The 25,854-nt window shown below is 39.7% G+C and overlaps 2 protein-coding genes and 1 pseudogene across 5 annotated transcripts; all 3 read left to right on the top strand.

Annotated features, from left to right (window-relative positions):
• Positions 1-7,350: 7,350 nt before the first annotated feature.
• On the top strand, positions 7,351-8,001 carry LOC119513092 (keratin-associated protein 4-8-like). 4 transcript variants are annotated; one of them, XM_037807969.1, is made up of 2 exons: positions 7,351-7,487; positions 7,569-8,001. In XM_037807969.1, the coding sequence occupies exons 1-2, from the start codon at positions 7,351-7,353 to the stop codon at positions 7,999-8,001; spliced, it is 570 nt and encodes a 189-aa protein (XP_037663897.1). The 4 variants fall into 4 exon arrangements, with proteins under 4 accessions (XP_037663897.1, XP_037663898.1, XP_037663899.1 ...); XM_037807970.1 differs by having other exon boundaries at positions 7,351-7,654; positions 7,745-8,001; XM_037807971.1 differs by having other exon boundaries at positions 7,351-7,666; positions 7,832-8,001.
• Positions 8,002-15,725: 7,724 nt separating this feature from the next.
• On the top strand, positions 15,726-16,287 carry LOC119513093 (annotated as a pseudogene).
• Positions 16,288-24,129: 7,842 nt separating this feature from the next.
• LOC119513094 (keratin-associated protein 4-11-like) lies at positions 24,130-24,657 on the top strand. The gene has a single exon (XM_037807972.1). The coding sequence runs from the start codon at positions 24,130-24,132 to the stop codon at positions 24,655-24,657; it is 528 nt and encodes a 175-aa protein (XP_037663900.1).
• The last annotated feature ends 1,197 nt before the right edge of the window (positions 24,658-25,854 follow it).

Here is a 25,854-nt window from a genome sequence, read left to right as displayed (position 1 = left end):
ATTGGAAACTTTCTATTTTATTCTCCTTGTTTCAACTGCCCTTTCTCTCTCTCTTATATATATGTGTGTATATATATATATCTATACACACACATACATATGTATATATATTATTTTTGAATGTTTTATTTTAGTAACATCTATTCAACTCAAAATTTCCCCATTAATCACTTTCAAGTGTACAATTCAGTGGAACTAATTACATTCACAATATTGCATCATCACTGCCATCCATTAGCAAAACTTTTTATCGCCCCAAACAAAACTCTGCACCCATTAAGCAATCACTCCCCATTCCTCCTCCCAGCCTCCTTAGCCCCTGGTAACCTGTAATCTACTTTCTGTTTCCATGAATTTGCTTACTTTAGGTATTTCATGTAAGTAAAATCATATAATATTTGTCCTTTTGTGACTGGCTTATTTCAATCAAAATAATGTTTTCAAGTATTCTCCATGTTATAGAATGTAACCAAACTTCATTCCTTTTTACAGCTGAATAATATTCCATTGCATGGTGATCTGGTTTGCTAATGCTGCCATTATGCAAAATACCAGAAATGGGTTGGCTTTTATAAAGGGGGTTTATTTGGTTACAATGTTATAGTCTTAAGGCCATAAAGTGTCCAAGGTAAGGGAGTACCTTCACTGAAGGATGGCCACTGGTGTCCAGAAAACCTCTGTTAGCTTGGAAGACTTGTGGCTGGTGTCTGTTTGCTCCCAGGTTACATTTCAAAATGGCATTCTCCAAAATGTTGCTCTTGGGGCATTTTGTCCTCTCTTAGCTGCAGCTCCTCCAAAATGTCACTCTTAGTTGCTCTGAGGTCCTTGTCTGTGAACTCCTTTATACAATGCCAGTGATCCAATTAACATCCACCCTTAATGGGTGGGGTAACACCTCCATGGAAATTATCCAATCAAACGTTTCACTCACAGTTCATTGAATTACACCTCCATGGAAACACTCAATCAAAGAAATCCAATTAATCAACACTAATACACCTGCCCACACAAGATTGCATCAAAGAACATGGAGTTTTGGGGGACATAATACATCCAAACCAGCACATTCCACCCCTGGAGCCCAAAATGACATGATCTTTCATATACAATATACACTCATCCCATCACAATAACACAAAAACGTAAATCATTTTGGTAACAATAGGTAAGTATAAGATCTCATCAAAATAAGTCACAGGTGTGGTCTGTCCAAAAGCAAAACTCCCCTCTGGCTCTGGACCGGTGAAACTCAGAACAAGTTATCTGCTTCCAATAGACAAAGGAGGGACAGTCATAGGATAAACATTCCCATTGCCATAAGGAGAAACTGAAAGGAAAATGGGGTTTAAGGGACCAAAACAATTCCTAAAACCTGCAGGGCAAACGCCATTAGATTTCAAAGTCTGAGAGTCATTTTTAGAACAACGGTTTATCCTTGGGGCTTGAAAAAGTGGTAGTCCAACCCTTTCCAAGGGCCTACGCAGCAGCCCTTTCCTTTCCAAACACTGGGTTGAGAACTCCAACATAGCCACTCACTGGGGAGAGCACCTTCTTCTCGGCCTCACCCTCCTCAAATATCGGGGTGCCACCTGAACTCTGTCTTTCCAGGGCAAAGGCTCTCCCTTCTCTGAACAGTGGGGTGGTGGCCAGGCTCTCCCCAATCCCCAGGGAATTAACTGTTCCATCCTCTCTGAGGCCTGGGGTGGCAGCACTCTTCCTGAGCATCTGGACCACCCTTGACCTCCGGGGCAAACTCACCTCTTCCACATGCACGGGCTGCTCCACTCTCCCAGCCCGGGATCTCTTGACTCCAGACCTCAATCTCCATGGCTCTGTCTTTGAAGACATTTTTCCTTTAATTTGTTCCTGTGTCCCCTCCAGTCCAGACCAGGGCCATGGCTCCGGCTATACAGTTCTCTCAAAACTCTTGTTGGCTTGGCATGAAGCACACAGGGGTCAAAATCATCTGACAATATGACTTTACACAAATCCTTTCTGGATAACTCCATCTGCAATCCTGGCTTGTACTGAAATGGTGGCTGGGTTCCATGTTTGGTTAAGTACTCACATGGGGCTGTAGCTTCTGGGATCTCACTTTCTGGAATCCCAGAGTTTTCCAGACCATCAATTTCTGGTTTCTTTGTACCCAAGAGTTTAGTTCTAAGTTTATGTCTCTCCACTTGCATTTTACTATAAGCTGCAAAGAGAAGCCAGGCCATACTTTCGATATTTAGTGTCGAAATCTCTTCAACTAAGTATCCCAGCTTGTCATTTTCAAATTCTGCCTTCCCTCTGACAGCAGGACACAATTTTGCCAAATTCTCTGCCACTTTAAAACAAAGATCACCATTCTTCCAGTTTGCAATGACAAATTCATCATTTCTGCTCAAGGCCTCATCAGAAGTATCTTTAGAGTCCATATTTTCACAAACAGTCTCTTCAAAGCAGTCTAAGCCTTTTCTGTCAAGCTCCTCAAAATTCTTCCACAATCTTCCCCTTATCCATTTAGAAAGCCATTTCAACATATCAGGTATTTGCAAACTCAGTTGCACCCCACTTCTCTGGTACCAAAATCTGTTCTGGTTTGCTAATGCTGCCTGTTATGCAAAATACCAGAAATGGATTGGCTTTTAAAAAGGGGGTTTATTTGGTTACACAGTTACAGTCTTAAGGCCATAAAGGGTCCAAAGTAAGAGATCAATAATCGGGTACCTTCACTGGAGGATGGCCAATGGTGTCTGGAAAACCTCTGTTAGCTGGGGAGGCACGTGGCTGGCATCAGCTTGCTCCCAAGTTGCATTTCAAAATGGCATTCTCCAAAATGTTGTTGTTGGGGTGTTTTGTCCTCTCTCAGCTGCAGATCCTCTTCTAAATGTCACTCTCAGTTGCTCTTTTTAAAGTACTCCAGTGATTTAATAAAGACCCACCCTGAATGGGTGGGGTACCACCTCCATAGAGGTTATCCAATCAAAGGTCTTGCCCAGTTGATTGAATCACATCTCCATGGAAACACTCAAAGATTCCAACCTAATCAATATGTCTGCCCCACAAAATTGCATCAAAGAATATGGCTTTTTCTGGAGGACATAATATATACAAACCAGCACAGTCCTACTGAAAATGTGGTCAAGAAAAACCAGTTTGTGAGATATTGTAACAGGTGACTATAGTGGGTTTACTTATTATTTTAATTTATGTTAATGGAGGGATTTATAACATTGCTATAACTAAATGCTTCTCTCTTATTTACAGCCCCTCACATACAGCCTGCTTGTTTAGCTTATTTCCATTTCTTTACTTATTATCTAATGTTAGAGTGAACTATGTACAACACTGCTGTAACCAGTAACAATCTATTTTGCCCCAACCGGCTTTTTGTCAGATCTTACAGTCCGTTTGTTTAGCTTAGTCTCTTTACTTGTTGTCATATGTTAATTGAATGATTTACAACCCTGCTGTAAGCTGGAACCTAATGCTTACCCCAGCACTCATAAGTCTTCAGACCCACACTTACACACTTCCAATTAACCATAACCAATCAATCAATATCTGCACCTCCCTTTGTCTAAATCCCATAAAAACCCTAAACCCTCTTGACTCAGGGAGACAGATCTGAGGCTTTTTGCCTCCTGTGTCCTTGCACAGGGCACTATAATAAAGCTTTCTTCTCTCTTTGAAACTTTGGTGGCATAGATTGGCTCTTATGCACATCGGGCAGCGAACTCGGTTCAGCAACACTGTTATTGATGATACTAACTTTGATCCCTTGGTTAAGGTGGGTCCTGATGTTTCTCCACAGTAAAGTTAGCATTTTTCCCCTTAGAAATTAATGAATAATACTTGGGGAAATATTTTCAAAGTGGGCAGATATCCAGTTCCCCTCAAACTTTCACCTAATACATAGATGATATATTCTTGTGTCAAGTTCTATTAAGATGATTATAGAGCCCTTGGCTGACCAAGACAGCAGGCTAAAACACTCTGGGATGCCATTCTTCCACATGTTCTTTGAACAACTAGCAAAAACTGGCAGAGTCATCTTCTTTAAAACTCTGGGAAACTGTTAAAGGGTTGCAGTAAAAGAGTGAGAGCTGAATCAAGAAAATTCAGCTTTAAAAACCCATTAAAAACAGTAGGAGACACATGACTCCCAGGGATGTAAATCTCCCTGGCTATGCAGGACATGGCATCACAGGATTGAGAATGCCTTCTTGACCAAAAGGGGAAAGAGAAATGAAATAAAATAAAGTTTCAGTGACTGAGAGACTTCAGATGGAGTCAAGAGGTCATTCTGGAGTGTATTCTTATGCATTATATAGATTTCCCTTTTTTAGTTTTTAGTGTTTTGGAATAGCTAGAAGGAAATACCTGAAACTGTTGAACTGCAACAGTTTGTATAACTATGTAGCTTACATGGTGTGACTCTTTGATTGTGGAAATCTTGTAGCTCCCACTCTCTTTATTCAGTGTATGGACAGATGATTAGAAAAATGGGAACAAAAATTAAATGAATAATAAGGGATGGGGGTGGGATGTTTGGTGTGTTCTTCTTTGCTTGTATTTTTTTTTTTTTTTTTTTTTTTGGAGTAATGAAAATATTCAAAAATTTATTTTGGTGATGAATGCATAACTATATGACAGTACTGTGAATAGTTGATTGTATACTGTGAATGATGGTAGGGTACGCAGATATATCTCAATAAAACTGAATTGGGAAAAAAAAAAGCAGTAGGAGAAGCTTGTGGCACCCTTGCTGTTCCGTCTCCCACCTCCTCCCTGAAGAGCTGTGGAGCCAGCCTGTGCTCCCACTGTGGGTCCCTGACCCTGTCCAGAGGAAGCAGAATAGCACTTATGTGCATCCTGGTTGCCTGTATGTCAGTGAAAACCTATTGGGTGGCAGCCTGAAAGACTTAATCAGGAAACCAGAAAGCTGCAGGTAGAAGCAGCTTGCTGGCAGCCAAAACAGTGTAAGAAACAATTAAGTCAAAATGGCTTAGGGCAAAGGATTACCTGCTTTAAGACCTACAGTAAAGCACCCAGGAGGGAGAGGAAGTCTATTTCAAAGGGAGTAAAGGGGGCATTCAATTTCTGTAAACAAGGGAATTCCTAAGGCCATGAGCAAACACAAACCCAGGAAACGACACAGGCTCAAAAAAGATGGAGCAGACCCTGCACTTCACAATCACCTTGGGGCTGAACTTCTTGGTAGGAGGGCTAAACTCTAAAGGAGAACACCAGCCAAAGCAGAGTCAATTTGCAAAGACTGTGAAAGGTATTTTTTGCATTGGTTTCCTTGTTTTTGTTAGCTCCTGGAACTCAAGGAAATCTCAGTCATTTCATTAGCTGAATACAAAGAGACAGCCCAGAGTTAACACTTTAAAATATTAAAATGTACAGTGTGAAACAAAATATTATAAGGCAAACAAAGAAACAGAAAATGATAGCCCATCCAAAGGTACAAGATAAAAATTCAGAAACCAGCAACAAAGGAGACATACCAAAGACTTTTTAAACATGAGCTGCAATATGCTCAAGGACATAAAGGAAAACATAGAGAAAGAACTAGAGGATATCAGGAAAATGATGAATGAACAATATGAGAATTTCAATATAGAGACAAAAATCTTGAAAGGAAACATGATAGAAATAGTGGAATTGAATACCACAATAACTGAAATGAAAAATTCCCTAGAGAGTTTCAATAGCAGATTGGAGCTGCCAAAGAATCAGTGAACTAGAATACAAGAAAATTGAAATGATTCAGGCTGTGGAGCAGAAAGAAAAGAATGAAAAAAGTGAACAGAGTCTAAGAGACCTGTGGGACACCAACAAGCATATCAATATATGCATTAAGGGGGTTCCAGAGAAGAAGAAAGATAGGAGAAGAAGGGATATTCAAAGCAATAATGGCAGAAAACTAATCATATTTAGTGAAAACATTAATATACAATTCAAGAATCCCCATGAACCCCAAACAGGATAAACTCAAAGATTACCACACCCAGACACATAGTAGTCAAACTGCCGAATGTCAAGGACAAGGAGAGAGTTCCGAAAGCATCTAGAGAACAGCAAAGTGTTATGTACATGGGAGACCCAATAAGATTAGATGTTGATTCCTCATCAGAAACCATGGAGACAAGGCGGCAGTGGAACAAAATATTTCAAATCCTGAAAGAAAATAATTACCAACAAAGAATTTTATATCCAGTGAGAATCTTTCAAAAATGAGGGAGAGATTAGAACATTCCCAGATAAACCAAAGCTGACGGAGTTCTTTACCAGTAGCAAGCGATGCTAAAGGGAGTTCTTCAGACTAAAAGGAAAGGATACTGGACAGTAGATTGAAGCAGTATAAAGAAATAAAGACCTCTGGTAAAGGTAACCATATGGGTAATTATAAATGCCATTACTATCATATTATATTTTCCAGTGTGAACTCCACTGTTTACTTCTTACAGTTCCTAAAATGCAAAGGTACAAAAAGAAATGAAAAATTCTATGGTTTTGGACACACAATGCAAAAATATTTAATTTGTAAAAGTATAACCGAAAGGTGAGGGAAATCACAAAGAAACTGAAAAATATACAGAAGGAAATGAGAAGGGACTAAAGGAAATTAGTCTCAGTATGGACTCAGATTATTATTTTATTTAATGGGTTAAAATCCATTACTGTCATTGGCTAATAAGAGCCCCTTCAAGGTGGTTCCAAATGCTTTTTAATATTTAAGAACAATGAGTCATTGATAACAGTTTCAAACTGAGTACAGGAAGTAATATATAATGCCCCTTGAAGCAGTGTAGAGATTCCACTACCTAAATGAGCATCCATGGCTCAGAAATAGGATCTGTCTTCCTCATTGCACACAGGTGACCCACAAAGATGATCTCTTTAATTTCTATTTCTGTACCATAATTCTGCTTCTCTTTCGACATCAAAAGAGATCTTGGCTTCATGAGAGTAATTCCCCAAATAGCATCAGAGAGAGATAACTAGATCACCAGTAAAAAACCAGTGGTGAATCCAAGTGATAGGCCTCCTTCAGAAGACACAGCAGACAAACAAGGAAATGGAAAGGCAATTCTGTGAAAAAGACTACATTGAAAAATCTTAACACACCAGGAAAAGGAAATCATGTTTTTCTTCATTTTGAAATATTTAACTAGAAAAACACAATAATCTCTTTAAATGACTAATATTTCTTTAGGAAAATAAACTAGGAAATGGCCCAGGACAGTGTCACAACAGTCTCCCAGCTGAGTATAAAAGAGGACATGCAGCAAAGAGACTTTCAGATTCACTAAGCTCACTCTCTTACTAATATCAGAACCTCCACCCTCTGACACCATGGTCAACTCCTGTTGTGGCTCCGTCTGCTCTGACCAGGGCTGTGGCCAAGGCCTCTGCGAGGAGACCTGCTGCCGCCCCAGCTGCTGCCAGACCACCTGCTGCAGGACCACCTGCTGCCGCCCCAGCTGCTGCGTGTCCAGCTGCTGCCGCCCCAGTTGCTGTGGTTCTAGCTGCTGTGGAACCAGCTGCTGCCGTCCCAGCTGCTGCATTTCCAGCTGCTGCCGTCCCTCTTGCTGTGGTTCTAGCTGCTGTGGTTCCATCTGCTGCCGCCCCAGCTGCTGCATCTCCAGCTGCTGCCGCCCTTCTTGCTGTGGATCTAGCTGCTGTGGTTCCAGCTGCTGTCGCCCCAGCTGCTGCGTCTCCAGCTGCTGCCGTCCTTCTTGCTGTGGATCCAGCTGCTGTGGATCCAGCTGCTGCCGCCCTTCTTGCTGTGGATCCAGCTGCTGTGGTTCCAGCTGCTGCCGCCCCAGCTGCTGCATCTCCAGCTGCTGCCGTCCTTCTTGCTGTAATCCCTGCTGCTGCCGCCCCTGCTGCTGCCTGCGCCCAGTCTGTGGCCAAGTCTGCTGCCACACCTCCTGCTACCGCCCAACCTGCGTCATCTCCACCTGCCCCCGCCCCACCTGCTGCACTTCCTCCTCCTGCTGCTGAGCTCCCTGCCCTGGACCCACCTCCTTTCTCACCAATTCAGACCTTTTGTAGTGTTCAACATAAGGACACATGGAGAAGCGTTGATGCCACGGAACTGAATTGAGCCTAATAAATCCAACAAGCAGACTAGAGGCCCATTGACTCTGTGCCCATATTCTTGCCTCCATCTGACCTCTTGCCCTGGTTCACCTCTCCCTTCCTTTCAGGTGCGAGTCTAATTACAGTTTCCCATCACAAACTTAATAAATTCCCCCAAATTCCTCCCTTCTGTCTGTTGGGAGGCAAGAAATACTCCTTAAGAAGATGGAGATTGTCTGGAGTACTTAAGCAGTTCAGATGCTACTGTAACCTGACAATCCAGTGAAATCATTTCCCTGAGCTTCTTTTTTCTAGGATGTTTCTGTAGCCTGATATATTTTTATACCAAAATAAAGTTACACTTTCCTGCATTAAAAATATAGTGTGATTGTTGCTCCCTTAAGATTTTGTCTTTGGTTCCTAGATAATTGCATTTGACCTACACCTGCAGGACACACAACATGGTCTTGTCACTTTTCAATAGAAGTCAGGCTCCATTAGTCACTGCGAGGTGCCCTATTATTTCATACGCAGATCACCTAACACTATGAATCTGTCCTAGGAAAGGAACAAAAAGGTGGAAACTAAAGTTTGGAGGACTCAATGTATATAAAAGCAAGAACACAACTCATACTTCATGTGTGACAACAGCTATCACAGTTTATTCAATGTGCCATTAACACGGCTTGCATGTTTGGAATTCAGACGTGCACTCAACAATACAGATATCGTCCACTCAGTGAGGGTGCACCAATTCTGCCCCTATTTGCAACTGGACCTCAGCCACATCTCACTTTTTCTTTTGCAAGAAAGATTCCAAATCCAAATCGAGCAAGCAGGTAACCCAGATGAGTGGAGCAGGCCCTGGATAAGACAATGGGGTCTGGTGGATAATGTGGCAAATTGGAGACTGCATGACTACACCAGAGACTACTACTGAGTTCCTGTCCATTTTTTACTTGCAAAAATGCTAGCCCAGTTTTTTTCACTGACAAGCAAGTCTGCTTCACTGACCCTCCAAAATGCCAATATCTTCATTCATTCATTCATTCAAAAAATATTTATTCAGCCCTTACTATGTGAGAGACACTTTTATAGGTACTTGAGTAGCAGAGGGGACCAAAACAAACAAAACCCTTTCAATTAATGGAGCCCAGTCTAGTGGGGTTTCTCAACAAAAATCACCATCTGATAGGTTCCTTTTAAATATTTTTCCATACACTGTCCACTCATATTTCTTACACATTAATTTTATTTGTGCATTTATTTATATGAATGAAATTACTCTTTGGAGCCCTTCTTCAGATGCTGGTGTCTGTGATACAAATATGGAGGCTGTCCCTAAAAGGATACTTCTACTAACAACACATCCTACTGTTCAATCCTTGTAAGGCCCGTATTGTCTTGCTGTCTCTCTTTTGGTGACGTTAACAGCAGTTGGTATAATTTCCTACATTCATCATTTTTTTAAGGGTGACAAAATTATGATATTGCAATTCTCTTATTCCTTTGTCATTTATTAGCTGATATAATTCTATAAAGAGACACTTCCCTGATTAACATTTGGATACCCCAAGGAATATTACGTACAGGAACGGCAGAATAAACGCTTGATTCTTCCCTTTTATTTACCAGTTTGCATTCTCCAAAGGTAACCAAAGAGGTTTCTGTTTTGTTTTGTTTTGGAAATAAGAGTCAATATGAACTCATGGATTTCAATATTTTTGATGTATCAGTCCATTCCAATTTGTGTCTCTATTGATCTCAAATAAGTAACTTCAAGTTGGCGCCTAAGTTCTTTTGACATGAATCTAGTAGTCTTTAAAGATTTTCTTGCTTTTAGGTATAACAAGGTATTCAGACCCACTTTGGGCATTTCCTTCCCCAAACTTATAATCAACCATTTCTCCCAGGATCCCAGTTCCCTTTAGTGGGAAACAGTATTTGAGACCATAAATTAAAATGTAAGACTGTTCATTACTATTAAGTCACTAATTCTCACTTGGCTTTCTCAGAGTCTACAGCTAGGAAAAAAACATATTTAAAAATTAAACTATCATGAGTTTCTACTGAGAACTACAGGGATTTTACTTAGCCTCATACATCTTACTTATAAATCTCCTTTCTCTCATGCCAAAAATACCAGTTCTCGGTGACATCAATGCAATTTTACTCATTTTCCTTATTCCATAATGTATGCACAACAGTCTTGGAATAACATTGCCAACACTAACAAGAACAGTATGATTACTGCCAAAAAAATTAAGATTTTTTTTTTTTATCTTGAAAAATTTCCTTTCCCTGAAATCATGCCTGGAAACACGGGTTCTTTGTTGGTGTTTCAATGACCTTGAAAATATAATTTTGTTATATAATTATGTAAAACATCTACATGAGTCTAAAGTCAAAGCTACAGAAAAAGGTATAGTCAAAGAAGTTTAGCTTCTAACCCTGTCTTCTCTACCCTATTCTCTCCACCCCTTATGAATTCAACTTAAAAAAAATTATCATTGATACTTTCATTATTTTTTCTTCTCTTTTTTCCAGCTTTACTAAGGTATAATTAACATGCAATACACTGCACATATTTAAAGCATGCAACTTGATAAGTTTTGATATATAGATACACCCAAGAAACCATGAATATCCATTACCCCCAAAAGAGTCGTGCTCCTTCGTAATTCCTCCACACCCTCTCCCCCCATCCCAAGTCAACCATTGATCTGCTGTCACCATAAATTTGTTTGCATTTTCTAGAATTTTATGTAAGTAGAACCATACAGTGTGCAATCTATTTTGTCTGGCTTTTTCACCCAACATAATTATTTTGGGATCCATGTGGTGTGTATCAATGGTTCATTCACTTTTATTGCCGAAAAGTAGTCTGCCATATGGACATCCCAGAGTTTGTTTATTCATTCACCTGTTGGTAGACTTTTGGATTGTTTCTATTTTTTGTTTATTACAAATAAAGTTCCCATGAACATTTGTGGACAAGTCTTTGTATGGACACATGTTTTTATTTCTCCTGGGTAAAAACTTTGGAGTGGAATGGTTAGGTCACATAAGTGTACGTTTAAATCTTTAAGAAACTGTCAAACTGTTTTACAAAGTGATTGTGCCATTTTACATTCCCACTTCGATGTGAGTTCCAGTGGCTTCACTTCATCACCAACAATTGGTACACGAAGTCTTTTTAATTTTAACCATTCTAGAGAGTACCCGCTGTCATCTAACTGGGGTTTTAATTTGCATTTTCTTAATGACTAATAAAATTCATCAGCTTTTTAAAGCATTATTTTTCAACTGTATATTTTCTTTGGTGAAATGTCTATTCAAATCTTTTGCCCCTTTTTACTGCATTTTTTTATTGTGAACTTTAACATATATCCATATAACTTTCAAAGTATGATTTAACAAGTAGTTAGAGCACAAATTTCAAAGAATGTCATGGGTCCCAATTTCAGCTATTTCCATCATTGTAAAATATAACATACATACAGAAAGGTGTTAACTTTCAATGTACAGCTCAATAAGCAGTTAATAGGTAATTTCAAAAATTGTCACGGGTTACAGTTCCACAGTTTCAGTTCTTTCGTTTTTATGCAATGTAGGGTATATACAGAAAGGTGAAGATTTTCAAAGCACAATTCAATGAGATCAAATTTCAAAGGATGTTATAGGTTTACAGTTCCACCATGTCATTTACCTCCTTCCAGCTATTCCAACACCCCAGCATCCAAATATATATGCTTATTTACATAAAGTTTCAGTATTCATAGACCTTTGTTAAATTTTATCTTGTTTGTTGCTACCCCTTCCTCTCACTTAATCCCTTTCTCCATCTTCAGGGGTATCTAGGCAGTGAGCACCCTCACTTATTTTGCCCTTTTTTTGCTGGGTTGTTTGGCATCTTATTACTGAGGGATAAGTCTTGATTCATATATTCTATATAAAGGTGCTTTGTCAGATATATGTTCTGGAAATATTTTCCCCAAGTCCATGGCTTACTTTTTATTTCTTAAACAGTGTCTTTTGACGAGTACAAATTCTTAATTTTGATGGAGTCCAATTAATTGATTGTTCTGGGATACAATTAAGCTACTTAATAGTTTGATCCTTTCAAGGATTGCCTTTAAGCTTTCCTAGGCAATGTCAGAGCACCCTTTGGTCTAGGGCAAATTTATCCCACCTCTGAGGCAGCACCCTTCGTAGATCTCTAACCAATGACCCATGACTTACAAGGTTCTCCACTCTGGCTGGTGGGAACATGAACTCTTTCTGACCCTATGTGAGCTCCAAAGATTAGTACCTCTGCTTTTTAAGGGCTTTTCCCTGCCCTTGGGTAGTTTCTGCACATGCATGTGCTGAACAGTACTCTGCTAAAAATTCAAGGTCTTCAGACCCCTGGAGTTCTCAGGGCATCTTCCTCCTCTCCGGTCCTCCGCGCTGTGAATTCCGGCACCTTGGCCTCCCTCACTCCCAGCTCTGCCTCCCCAAGTCAGGGAGATCGCCAGGCTCCATCTGTTCCCCCTCCCGGCACTGCACTCCGAAACTCTCTTCAGGCAATAAAGTGAGGGAATCCTATGGATCACCAAGGCGTCAGTGTCCTTCCCCATCTGACAGCCAATGTCTAAAACCATAGTCTTATTTCTTGCATCTGTTCTTTTAGTTATTTCAGACAGGAGTGTAAATCCACTCCCGGTTACTCCATCTTATCTGAAAGACAAAGTCCCTCCTTCTTGTTTTCTTACCTCTTCTTTCACTATTCTTCCATTATTTTTTAATGAAAGAAAATTTACTTTTTATATTTGTATTCCCAGATTTTTAGACAAATTGTAGAATACTATATACATTTTTTCCCACCATGCCTTATCATCTCTTAATAATATATACCAGATGTTATTTCCTTGAGGTCTTAGAGATAATCGTATTTTTTGACCAGCAGAATTGTACCCCATTTTGGGAATGCACCATGTTTATTCACCAGTATACTTTGAAGGACTCCTGAGTTGTGTCCAGTTTTGTGGAGGTTTTTTTGTTGTTATTTTACAAATAGAACTGCCATAAATTACCTTGTGCAACTTCTTTGCATAGTTTCACATTTTTTGCCTAAATATCTTTGGGGTAATTCTTAGAACTGGGATAGCTGGGTCAAAGAATTATGCTGCCATCAGAGAATGCTGTCAAATTTTGAATTTTTGACAATCTAAAAGGTAAGAAGTGACCTCCCATAGAATTTCATTTCTCTTATTGTAAACGAGACTGAACATATTTATATGGTGCAGAAATACTTGCATTTCGTTTTTCCTCCAGGCTGCTAGTCTTTTTTCTAATCTATTTTTAGAAGTGCTTTATATATCCAGGCCGTTAATCTTTGTCTATGGTATAAATTGCAAGTAAATTTTTATTTACCCATACTCCTCTCTACTTCATTTCTGGAGTTGTTTTTTAACCATGTATTTTATTTTTATTATAAATGATTGTCTTTTCCAACAGGAGAGATTTAATTACAAAATGTGCATATATGCATGTGTGTAAAAAATTGAAAAATATTGAATTGTGAGTCTTTTTTAATGGAGAGGCCCCCAATTATCTTTATTGCCCATTTTGCAACTGTTCCTTGTTGACACTTTCTTTGAAATACACCAGGATCTTCCCTTCCACACTCACTGGCACCACCATGGGCAGGCATCCACGGCCCACCCCGAGACTGAACCACCACCTAAAATGTTCTTGCACCTGTCACTTCCCAAGCCAAATGACATTTACAAAGCCTAGATGCTTCCTCACATCTTTCTCCACTGTGTGGTGATATAATATCCAGTCTCTTAGTAGAAAACCAAGAATATCCTTAAATTCTCCTCCTTCTGTCAGCTGAGTATTATCTTTCTCTACTCTTCTAAAGATACCATTCAGACAGCTCATTTACTCCATCAAAAGCCAAGGGTATACCCCCAATTTAATCATGTATCCGTTGTCATGAATGCTCACTCTTTCTTCTCTTCTCCATCCATCTAAATTACATATAGTATGTTAAAGGGTGAGTAAATGCCCTGTGTTTTCAGTAAATTCCACTTTGACACAATAAATATTCCTTCAGGGCATTTACTAGGCACCATGGTTATAAATATGAATAGGACATAGTCTCTGACCTCATGGGTTTACGGAAGTCTGGGAAAAAGAGATACGAACCAATTATCATACAGTGTGACGCTCTAAATCAGAGGCATATATACAACAAGCATCTTGGAGCACAAGGGTGGGAAGGATCCGTTTTGAATGTGGTAGATGTCAAGAAAGACCAGAGAAGGGGTGGCACATGGATTGGACATTTTAAGTATGAGCAAAATGGGTTGCTGAGTTGAAAGGGGAGAAAGAAATATTCTAAGCAAACTGAACAGCATGAGAAATGGCATGGAATTATTCTTCTTCACACCTTCCTTGGATATTCTAGGAAAGAACCACCTTCCCTACTGACCGTGTGACTTGAATCTATCTGGAACTCAACCGCCTCATGTCTAAAGAACTAAGAAGAATAGTGTATATCTCATAGAGTCCTTGTGAAGTGTAAACAAGACAGCAATTATAGAGTACTGGGGAAATTCCTGACACACAGTAGGCCCTCAACAAATAGCAACTATCAATATTATCTCATCTTACATGGAAAGGCTATGAGACTTAAGTATATAATTATTATTTTGTTCACTAATCACACAATTAGTTGCCAAACTCCTTTCTAGATATGTTTCTTGTTTAAGTGTCTGTAGGACAGAGATTAAAGCTTAACCCTTATATCTCTTTTGTATTGAGCAAAATATATCAATCATACATTGTTGAGACAGTAGTTCAGAATATAAGAAAATGCGCTTTGAACAAAATTTCAAATACACATTCTATCAGGTAGATTGACCTATCTCATGGTACCCTATATCTGAAGAACACGCTAATAGCAATCTGATGCTTATGAAACAGATGCGTCATGCCAATGTGTTCTTACTAGTGAATCATCATATTATAATCATTTCAAATAGTGTAGATTCAATAACACAGAAAGGAATTTTGCTGGGATCCTTTCCACCTCAGTGAACATTCAGGAAATCCAAAGGAATCACAGTATTGCTTATTGCACATGTGACACTCCCAAAGATGGGTCTTTCATACTATTTCCTACCAGCACCCACATGACTTGCTTTTAACTTCTTTGACATCAAAGGAGATCAGGGCATCTTAAAACCCATTCGGAACATATTACCCTGGAGTTAAATACATAAAAGAAGAATGAACACTTGTGGAATCCAGTGAAACAATGTCATGTAATGGATCCATTTTTGAAGACACATCAGACAAGGGAAGAAACATGGAGCTGATTCACCTGGTTTAACCAAATTGGATAGATCATAATACAACAGGAAAAAATAATGGTGCCATTTCTATATTTAGGAATAATTAACAGATAAACACAATTATCTAATTTACTAAAACTGATTGTCCTACAGATAAAGATAAACAACAACAAGAAGTGTCCTGCACATGGTCATAACAGCTCTCAGTTAGGTATAAAAAGCCACAGAGGACAAGGGGACATCAAACTCATAACACTCACTCTACTGGAAACTCACCCAGAACCTCCACCCTCCGACACCATGGTCAACTCCTGTTGTGGCTCCGTCTGCTCTGACCAGGGCTGTGGCCAAGGCTTCTGCGAGGAGACCTGCTGCCGCCCCAGCTGCTGCCAGACCACCTGCTGCAGGACCACCTGCTGCCGCCCCAGCTGCTGCGTGTCCAGCTGCTGCCGCCCCTCCTGCTGCGTGTCCAGCTGCTGCCGCCCCAGTTGCTGTGGTTCTAGCTGCTGTGGAACCAGCTGCTGCCGTCCCAGCTGCTGCATCTCCAGCTGCTGCCGCCCTTCTTGCTGTGGATCTAGCTGCTGTGGTTCCAGCTGCTGTCGCCCCAGCTGCTGCATCTCCAGCTGCTGCCGTCCTTCTTGCTGTGGATCCAGCTGCTGTGGTTCCAGCTGCTGCCGGCCCCAGCTGCTGCATCTCCAGCTGCTGCCGTCCTTCTTGCTGTAATCCCTGCTGCTGCCGCCCCTGCTGCTGCCTGCGCCCAGTCTGTGGCCAACTCTGCTGCCACACCTCCTGCTACCGCCCAACCTGCGTCATCTCCACCTGCCCCCGCCCCACCTGCTGCACTTCCTCCTCCTGCTGCTGAGCCCCCTGCCCTGGACCCACCTCCTTTCCCACCAATTCAGACCTTTTGTAGTGTTCAACATAAGGACACATGGAGAAGCATTGATGCCACGGAACTGAATTGGGCCTAATAAATCCAACAAGCAGACTAGAGGCCCATTGACTCTATGCCCATGTTCTTGCCTCCATCTGACCTCTTGCCCTGGTTCACCTCTCCCTTCCTTTCAGGTGCGAGTCTAATTACAGTTTCCCATCACAAACTTAACAAATTCCCCCAAATTCCTCCCTTCCGTCTGTTGGGAGGCAAGAAATACTCCTTAAGAAGATGGAGATTGTCTGGAGTACTTAAGCAGTTCAGATGCTACTGTAACCTGACAATCCAGTGAAATCATTTCCCTGAGCTTCTTTTTTCTAGGATGTTTCTGTAGCCTGATATATTTTTATACCAAAATAAAGTTACACTTTCCTGCATTAAAAATATAGTGTGATTGTTGCTCCCTTAAGATTTTGTCTTTGGTTCCTAGACAATTGCATTTGACCTACACCTGCAGGACACACAACATGGTCTTGTCACTTTTCAATAGAAGTCAGGCTCCATTAGTCACTGCGAGGTGCCCTATTATTTCATACGCAGATCACCTAACACTATGAATCTGTCCTAGGAAAGGAACAAAAAGGGTGGAAACTAAAGTTTGGAGGTACTCAATGTATATAAAAGCAAGAACACAACTCATACTTCATGTGTGACAACAGCTATCACAGTTTATTCAATGTGCCATTAACACGGCTTGCATGTTTGGAATTCAGACGTGCACTCAACAATACAGATATCGTCCACTCAGTGAGGGTGCACCAATTCTGCCCCTATTTGCAACTGGACCTCAGCCACATCTCACTTTTTCTTTTGCAAGAAAGATTCCAAATCCAAATCGAGCAAGCAGGTAACCCAGATGAGTGGAGCAGGCCCTGGATAAGACAATGGGGTCTGGTGGATAATGTGGCAAATTGGAGACTGCATGACTACACCAGAGACTACTACTGAGTTCCTGTCCATTTTTTACTTGCAAAAATGCTAGCCCAGTTTTTTTCACTGAAAAGCTAGTCTGCTGCATTGACCCTCCAAAATGCCAATATCTTCATTCATTCATTCATTCAAAAAATATTTATTCAGCCCTTACTATGTGAGAGACACTTTTATAGGTACTGGAGTAGCAGAGGGGACCAAAACAAACAAAACTCTTTCAATTAATGGAGCCCAGTCTAGTGGGGTTTCTCAACAAAAATCACCATCTGATGGGTTCCTTTTAAATATTTTTCCATACACTGTCCACTCATATTTCTTAGACATTAATTTTATTTCTGCATTTATTTATATTGAATGAATTACTCTTGGAGCCCTTCTTCAGATGCTGGTGTCTGTGATACAAATATGGAGGCTGTCCCTAAAAGGATACCTTCTACTAACAACACATCCTACTGTTCAATCCTTGTAAGGCCCCGTATTGTCTTGCTGTCTCTCTTTTGGTGATGTTAACAGCAGTTGGTATAAATTCCTAGATTCATCATTTTTTTAAGGGTGACAAAATTATGATATTGCAATTCTCTTATTCCTTTGTCATTTATTAGCTTATATAATTCTATAAAGAGACACTCCCTGATTAACATTTGGGATACCCCAAGGAATATTACGTACAGGAACGGCAGAATACACGCTTGATTCTTCCCTTTTATTTACCAGTTTGCATTCTCCAAAGGTACACAAAGAGGTTTCTGTTTTGTTTTGTTTTGGAAATAAGAGTCAATATGAACTCATGGATTTCAATATTTTTGATGTATTAGTCCATTCCAATTTGTGTCTCTATTGATCTCAAATAAGTAACTTCAAGTTGGCGCCTAAGTTCTTTGACATGAATCTAGTAGTCTTTAAAGATTTTCTTGCTTTTAGGTATAACAAGGTATTCAGACCCACTTTGGGCATTTCCTTCCCCAAACTTATAATCAACCATTTCTCCCAGGATCCCAGTTCCCTTTAGTGGGAAACAGTATTTGAGACCATAAATTAAAATGTAAGACTGTTCATTACTATTAAGTCACTAATTCTCACTTGGCTTTCTCAGAGTCTACAGCTAGGAAAAAAACATATTTAAAAATTAAACTATCATGAGTTTCTACTGAGAACTACAGGGATTTTACTTAGCCTCATATATCTTACTTACAAATCTCCTTTCTCTCATGCCAAAAATACCAGTTCTCGGTGACATCAATGCAATTTTACTCATTTTCCTTATTCCATAATGTATGCACAACAGTCTTGGAATAACATTGCCAACACTAACAAGAACAGTATGATTACTGCCAAAAAATTAAGATTTTTTTTTTTATCTTGAAAAATTTCCTTTCCCTGAAATCATGCCTGGAAACACGGGTTCTTTGTTGGTGTTTCAATGACCTTGAAAATATAATTTTGTTATATAATTATGTAAAACATCTACATGAGTCTAAAGTCAAAGCTACAGAAAAAGGTATAGTCAAAGAAGTTTAGCTTCTAACCCTGTCTTCTCTACCCTATTCTCTCCACCCCTTATGAATTCAACTTAAAAAAAAATTAATCATTGATACTTTCATTATTGTTTTCTTCTCTTTTTTCCAGCTTTACTAAGGTATAATTAACATGCAATACACTGCACATATTTAAAGCATGCAACTTGATAAGTTTTGATATATAGATACACCCAAGAAACCATGAATATCCATTACCCCCCAAAAGAGTCGTGCTCCTTCGTAATTCCTCCACACCCTCTCCCCCCATCCCAAGTCAACCATTGATCTGCTGTCACCATAAATTTGTTTGCATTTTCTAGAATTTTATGTAAGTAGAACCATACAGTGTGCAATCTATTTTGTCTGGCTTTTTCACCCAACATAATTATTTTGGGATCCATGTGGTGTGTATCAATGGTTCATTCACTTTTATTGCCGAAAAGTAGTCTGCCATATGGACATCCCAGAGTTTGTTTATTCATTCACCTGTTGGTAGACTTTTGGATTGTTTCTATTTTTTGTTTATTACAAATAAAGTTCCCATGACATTTGTGGACAAGTCTTTGTATGGACACATGTTTTTATTTCTCCTGGGTAAAAACTTTGGAGTGGAATGGTTAGGTCACATAAGTGTACGTTTAAATCTTTAAGAAACTGTCAAACTGTTTTACAAAGTGATTGTGCCATTTTACATTCCCACTTCGATGTGAGTTCCAGTGGCTTCACTTCATCACCAACAATTGGTACACGAAGTCTTTTTAATTTTAACCATTCTAGAGAGTACCCGCTGTCATCTAACTGGGGTTTTAATTTGCATTTTCTTAATGACTAATAAAATTCATCAGCTTTTTAAAGCATTATTTTTCAACTGTATATTTTCTTTGGTGAAATGTCTATTCAAATCTTTTGCCCCTTTTTTACTGCATTTTTTTATTGTGAACTTTAACATATATCCATATAACTTTCAAAGTATGATTTAACAAGTAGTTAGAGCACAAATTTCAAAGAATGTCATGGGTCCCAATTTCAGCTATTTCCATCATTGTAAAATATAACATACATACAGAAAGGTGTTAACTTTCAATGTACAGCTCAATAAGCAGTTAATAGGTAATTTCAAAAATTGTTATGGGTTACAGTTCCACAGTTTTCAGTTCTTTCGTTTTTTATGCAATGTAGGGTATATACAGAAAGGTGAAGATTTTCAAAGCACAATTCAATGAGATCAAATTTCAAAGGATGTTATAGGTTTACAGTTCCACCATGTCATTTACCTCCTTCCAGCTATTCCAACACCCCAGCATCCAAATATATATGTTTATTTACATAAAGTTTCAGTATTCATAGACCTTTGTTAAATTTTATCTTGTTTGTTGCTACCCCTTCCTCTCACTTAATCCCTTTCTCCATCTTCAGGGGTATCTAGGCAGTGAGCACCCTCACTTATTTTGCCCTTTTTTTGCTGGGTTGTTTGGCATCTTATTACCGAGGGATAAGACTTGATTTATATATTCTATATAAAGGTGCTTTGTCAGATATATGTTCTGGAAATATTTTCCCCAAGTCCATGGCTTACTTTTTGTTTCTTAAACAGTGTCTTTTGACGAGTACAAATTCTTAATTTTGATGGAGTCCAATTAATTGATTGTTCTGGGATACAATTAAGCTACTTAATAGTTTGATCCTTTCAAGGATTGCCTTTAAGCTTTCCTAGGCAATGTCAGAGCACCCTTTGGTGTAGGGCAAATTTGTCCCACCTCTGAGACAGCACCCTTCGTAGATCTCTAACCATCCTTTTTCCACATGTGCAATGTCTCTGCTTCATTCTGGTGGTTAGAGCATCAGTGGCAGGGGACATTGCCACATAGAAGGCAGGCAGGTGTTATAAATGAATGAACAGGTCTGATGAATGTTCACAGATACTGGTGGAGACTGTGATCTTTTTTTTGTCCTAGGTCATGCCTTTTCCATCTTTCTAGGATAGAAAGATGAAGACCCACATTCCTCTCCCCAGTAGGGTCATACCATCTGTGAGGCCATAAACCAGAGAAGCCATAAATTCCTAGAAAAGACACCTGCTCCCCAAGTAGATACATCTTAAAGTGCACAGGCACATTCCTAAGCACATCAGCTATCTGTACTAGAACGGCTCCTGCTACATGTCAGTAACTGCAAAGAAAAATGTTTACAATCTTGCAAATCCCAACTTGGCCCTGCACCTTCCTCATTCTTACCCTATGTAACTCCCTCTGACCCACTAGGCAGCACAAAGCGCTACTCTGAACCCCCTGCAGTGTCCCAGGACCAGCTTCCCAATATGTAAGTTTCCTAATAAACTGTTACTATTTTGCTCTATGGAGTGGCCTGCTTCATTTTCTGGTCTTAAGTGCCATCGAACTTTGGCAGAACCTATTCTGTAGGTTCATGGCCAGACACCATCTACAGAACTCCCTGCAAAGTCAGCTGAGATGTCCACTGAAACACATCACAGCTTGATTCTCCCAGAGCCCAATCCTATTTCCTTCCTTTCTTTCCACAGTGTCATTCCCAAAAGGACTTCTCAATAAACCTCTTGCTCACTAATCTCTATCCCAGAGTCTGCATCCTGGGGAAGACAACCTGCCAAAAAAAAAAAAAAAAAAAAAAAAAAAAAAAAAATGGAATTCACAATCACTAATTTGAGACAGCTGGAATCATTGACTGAATCCTATTTTTAATCTTCCAGTGCATGGTAAACAGGAATATAATATAATAGCACGTAGAAACGTACAATCTATAGAGAAAATTGTGAATTTTATGTACTACATTTATTCTTTTCAAAGGGTTTTTATGTAATTTATGCACAAATACAAGCTTTTAAAACTTTAAGCAATACAAAAGAACATGACGAAAAGTTTCCCTTCATTAGTCCTTAGACCCATTGTTACAAATGGAAATACATCCTTATTAAATCTATTTGTACCCTATGTATGTATTTACTCACAAAACCAACTTTAGTAGTGCACTTCTTGCTCTGACTTTTGTTCAAGTATTATTTTATGTCCTTCCAGAAAAGTGAATGCTTTCCTCCATAAAGGCCTAGTGAATTTCTGGCAGATTTATTTACATATGTTTCATATTTATTGTTGAAAATTGCAAGTACATTTTTTCCCCTTATACTTTATGGAGGGTTTTTGCTAATGTATAAGAAACCTACCAATTTTTAACATAGTCTTTTATCTGACCTCACTTGTAGCTCTAATACTCAGTTGATGCGCTAGGATTTTCCAGGCACAGGATCACGGTGGCTAAATGCCTCCAGCCTGAGGCAGGTCCCTGTGGTTTTTCTGAGGGTCCCCACAGGGTTGAGCCCAGTGACCTACAGTAGAGACCTCATCATTAACAAAACACCACAATCCCTTTGCTTGGAATGATTATCTCTCTTCTCTCCATCTGTCCAAAAGATATGTTGGTGGGTTTTTTCAGAGCAGTTGTAGGTTTACAGAAAGATCATGAAGAAGATACAGAGTTCCCATATCTCACCCCCACTCCCTACCCAATATTAGCACCTTGCATTAGTGTGGTACCTCTGTTGCAATCGACAAAAAATAACATTACAATTGTACTATTAAATACAGTCCATACTTTATATTAGGGTTCCTTGTACAGTCCTATGTTGTTTTTTTAAAAAAATTTATTCTAGTAACATGTATACAACCTAAAATTTCCCCTCTTAATCACATTCAAAAGTATAATTCATTGCATGCACCATTGTCAACAAAATGTTCATTCACTCAATAAACCTATCACAAGTGTCCTCTGTACCAGCCCTGTACTGATTACCATAGAAACAAGAATAAATAAGTCACAGCCCATGCCCTCAGGATATTTACATTGCAGCTGGGGAAAAGACTGAAAGCAAACTACAGTACAGTAGAGTTTGATCCTTTAGGAGCACAGTGCAGGAAGACATATATATGAATGGGGTAGTTTGCCAGGAAAGATATTGGGGACGAATCACTGCAGATGGATCTTGATGGATGAGGGGGAGTTTGGTGAGTTGACAAGAAAGAAGGAATGTTCCAGGAAGATACAAGGACTTGTAAGTTTTCGGCAAAGGCTTGCAAATTTTACTCTTCACCCCTTCCTTGGCTACACCAAGATAAATACTGAGCTTACTTTCTGACTGCTTAATCTTCAACAAGTTTGTTTGTTTTTAACCTATGCTTCTGTTGTCCCTTCCACTAAAAGACTAATAAGAATATACACTATTCCATAGTGCTGAGTTTAAGATGAGAAATAAAATAAATATAACATTTTCAGTATAATGCCTGGTAATTAAGTGAAAGCTTCACAAATGATAGCTGTTAGTATTTCCTTACCTTTAAGAGTATGTGAGACTTAACCACACACTATATATTTTGATTTTAATTATTTAATTAAAACAATTGCAATTCTTTTCATTGTTGCCAAATTCTTATTCAAGTACCTATAGGAAAGGGAAGAGAGCTCATCTATTACACCCAAAAGAATGTCTTACACACGTTATTGAAAGGCTTAATAATTCTAAATATGTTTACATAGAATGAAAACTTCTGTAATGAAAAATCCATTGTGCAAGTTTCACAATCAAGAGATAAATCTTGATTGGAAGGTATTCTTAAAGCAAAAATATGCTTTTGCTATTTAAAAGCAGTGCATCATTGCTAAGTGCTTCAGCTTGAGACTGTGGAGTAAGATCTGACACAGAGTTTGGAATTTCCTTGGGGTTCCACTATGCCCCTGACCATCCAAGATGCCCACAAAGGATCACAGACACCCTCATTACAGGTGGGACATCCTTCCACAAAAGGGGACTTTCCTTCTGTTTCCTTAGCAGCATTCCACCTGACCAGAACATTCTCCACTCATCTGTAACAGCTAAAGATATCTTAGCAGTATGAGATCCATTCTCCAGGATTTTCAGGGAATGTCACTTTCAAAAACAAAGTATCAGAAAGTCATGTGATGAATGCTTTAAGGAAGACACTGCATAGGTCAATGATTAAGGTGACACCCACCAAGAAGGAAATGCGAGAAGTATTTTAATTAGAAACGCAGGAGCACGTAAGGAAAAGAAAATAGGTTATTTTCTCCATTTTGGAGTATGTAACCAGGAAAACACAATCATGTAATTAAATAATTAAATTTTCCAGTAGGATAAATAATAACAAGGAAATAATGCTTGACATGCTGATAGCAGCTCCACCGCAGGGTATAAAAGGGGATATGGGTCAAGGAGTCTTCCAAACTCGAGGACCCCACTCTCCTGGAAACTCACCCACAGCCTCCACCCTCTGACACCATGGTCAACTCCTGTTGTGGCTCCGTCTGCTCTGACCAGGGCTGTGGCCAAGGCCTCTGTGAGGAGACCTGCTGCCGCCCCAGCTGCTGCCAGACCACCTGCTGCAGGACCACCTGCTGCCGCCCCAGCTGTTGCGTCTCCACCTGCTGCCGCCCCTCTTGCTGTGGATCCAGCTGCTGTGGTTCTAGCTGCTGCCGTCCCAGCTGCTGCATCTCCAGCTGCTGCCGCCCCTCTTGCTGTGGATCTAGCTGCTGCGGTTCCAGCTGCTGCCGCCCCAGCTGCTGCGTCTCCAGCTGCTGTCGCCCCTCTTGCTGTGGCTCCAGCTGCTGTGGTTCCAGCTGCTGCCGCCCCAGCTGCTGCATCTCCAGCTGCTGCCGTCCTTCTTGCTGTTATCCCTGCTGCTGCCGCCCCTGCTGCTGCCTGCGCCCAGTCTGTGGCCAAGTCTGCTGCCACACCTCCTGCTACCGCCCAACCTGCGTCATCTCCACCTGCCCCTGCCCCACCTGCTGCACTTCCTCCTCCTGTTGAGCTATTTGGCCTGTAGTCACCATCTGTTTTTCCATCTGTTGGCACAGATGTAGATCGTTTTTCTGCACTTACTCTTAGGATGCATGGAGGGTGGTTGACGTCAGTCAACAGAATTGGACCTCATGATTCCAATGAGCCAACCACCTGCCCACTGGCTCTGTGAGCAAATTCTGGTTCATTTTAAGCTCTCTTCTTTGTTATCTTTTCCCTTTAATTTTACTACCAATATGAATAATTTGGAATCCACCAGCTAAGAAATTATCTCAGTCCTCCAAATGTCTCATACTTCCTCTTCACTTTTGGGCTTCAGATCAACACTCCCAACATGGTGGAAATTATCTGCAGCACGTAGCAGACATTGATTTTACAGCCTAGGCCTGATGGTCCAGTTAAATCCTGTATATTTTCCTAGTGTGATTTTTTTTGTTGTTGTTTCTCCTAGACTTTATATTTATGTGCTTCTCTGCTTTCTAATAAATTTTTGCTCACAAAGGAATTCATTGGAATGGTTCTTGGTTGTTTTCATATTTATTTTACTCTGTAACTAGGCAAATACCTGAAGATACAGGAAAAACAACCCATTTTGAAATCACTTTGAAGATAAATGCTATATCAAATATAGTTAGAGTGGTAGAACAAGAGCGAGGTGGGCAAGTGAGTGTGTGTGTCTTAATATCTTGAAATAGGACAGATTTAGTTCATGTCTGCAACTCATAATTAAAACACTTTTCACCCATAACACATTATACCCCTTAATACCACCGACCCTATTTTTGGAAAAAAAGGTAAAACCAGATTTTGGGGAAAAAAATAATTCCAATGAAAGAAGGAAATTTTCTTGTAAATAATTTAATGTTCTCAATTCATTTCATTCAATAAAATTGTTTCAGAACAAATGGGTTATGTTTTCCTATTCTGCTGAGAAGAAATGCACGTTTCATTGTACTTTTAAGGAAATGGAGCCCATCTGGATGATTTCTGAGTGTGTCCTCTCAGAGTATCTCTCATAACTCAAATATGTCCTCATTAAAGATTCTACATTCTTTTGGCCCTTCAAAGCTGGAATTCCAGAAGTTTATCTTTTTAAGGATTGCTCTTATTGGAATTAATTCATAGTCTTGAGAAGTAGCTGTCAGCTGGGATGCACATTGAGATTACAATCTCCAGGGTTGGTGCCCCAAGATGTGAATTTGAAAA

This window comes from Choloepus didactylus, chromosome 18 (assembly GCF_015220235.1).
Source record: "Choloepus didactylus isolate mChoDid1 chromosome 18, mChoDid1.pri, whole genome shotgun sequence".
NCBI lineage: Eukaryota > Metazoa > Chordata > Mammalia > Pilosa > Megalonychidae > Choloepus > Choloepus didactylus.
Note: the sequence above shows the minus strand (reverse complement) of the source record. Positions and strands in the feature narration are given on the sequence as shown.

Excerpts from the sequence above, each read along its gene's own strand:
- LOC119513092 (XM_037807968.1), top strand. The coding sequence starts at position 7,351 with ATGGTCAACTCCTGTTGTGGCTCCGTCTGCTCTGACCAGGGCTGTGGC.
- LOC119513094 (XM_037807972.1), top strand. The coding sequence starts at position 24,130 with ATGGTCAACTCCTGTTGTGGCTCCGTCTGCTCTGACCAGGGCTGTGGC.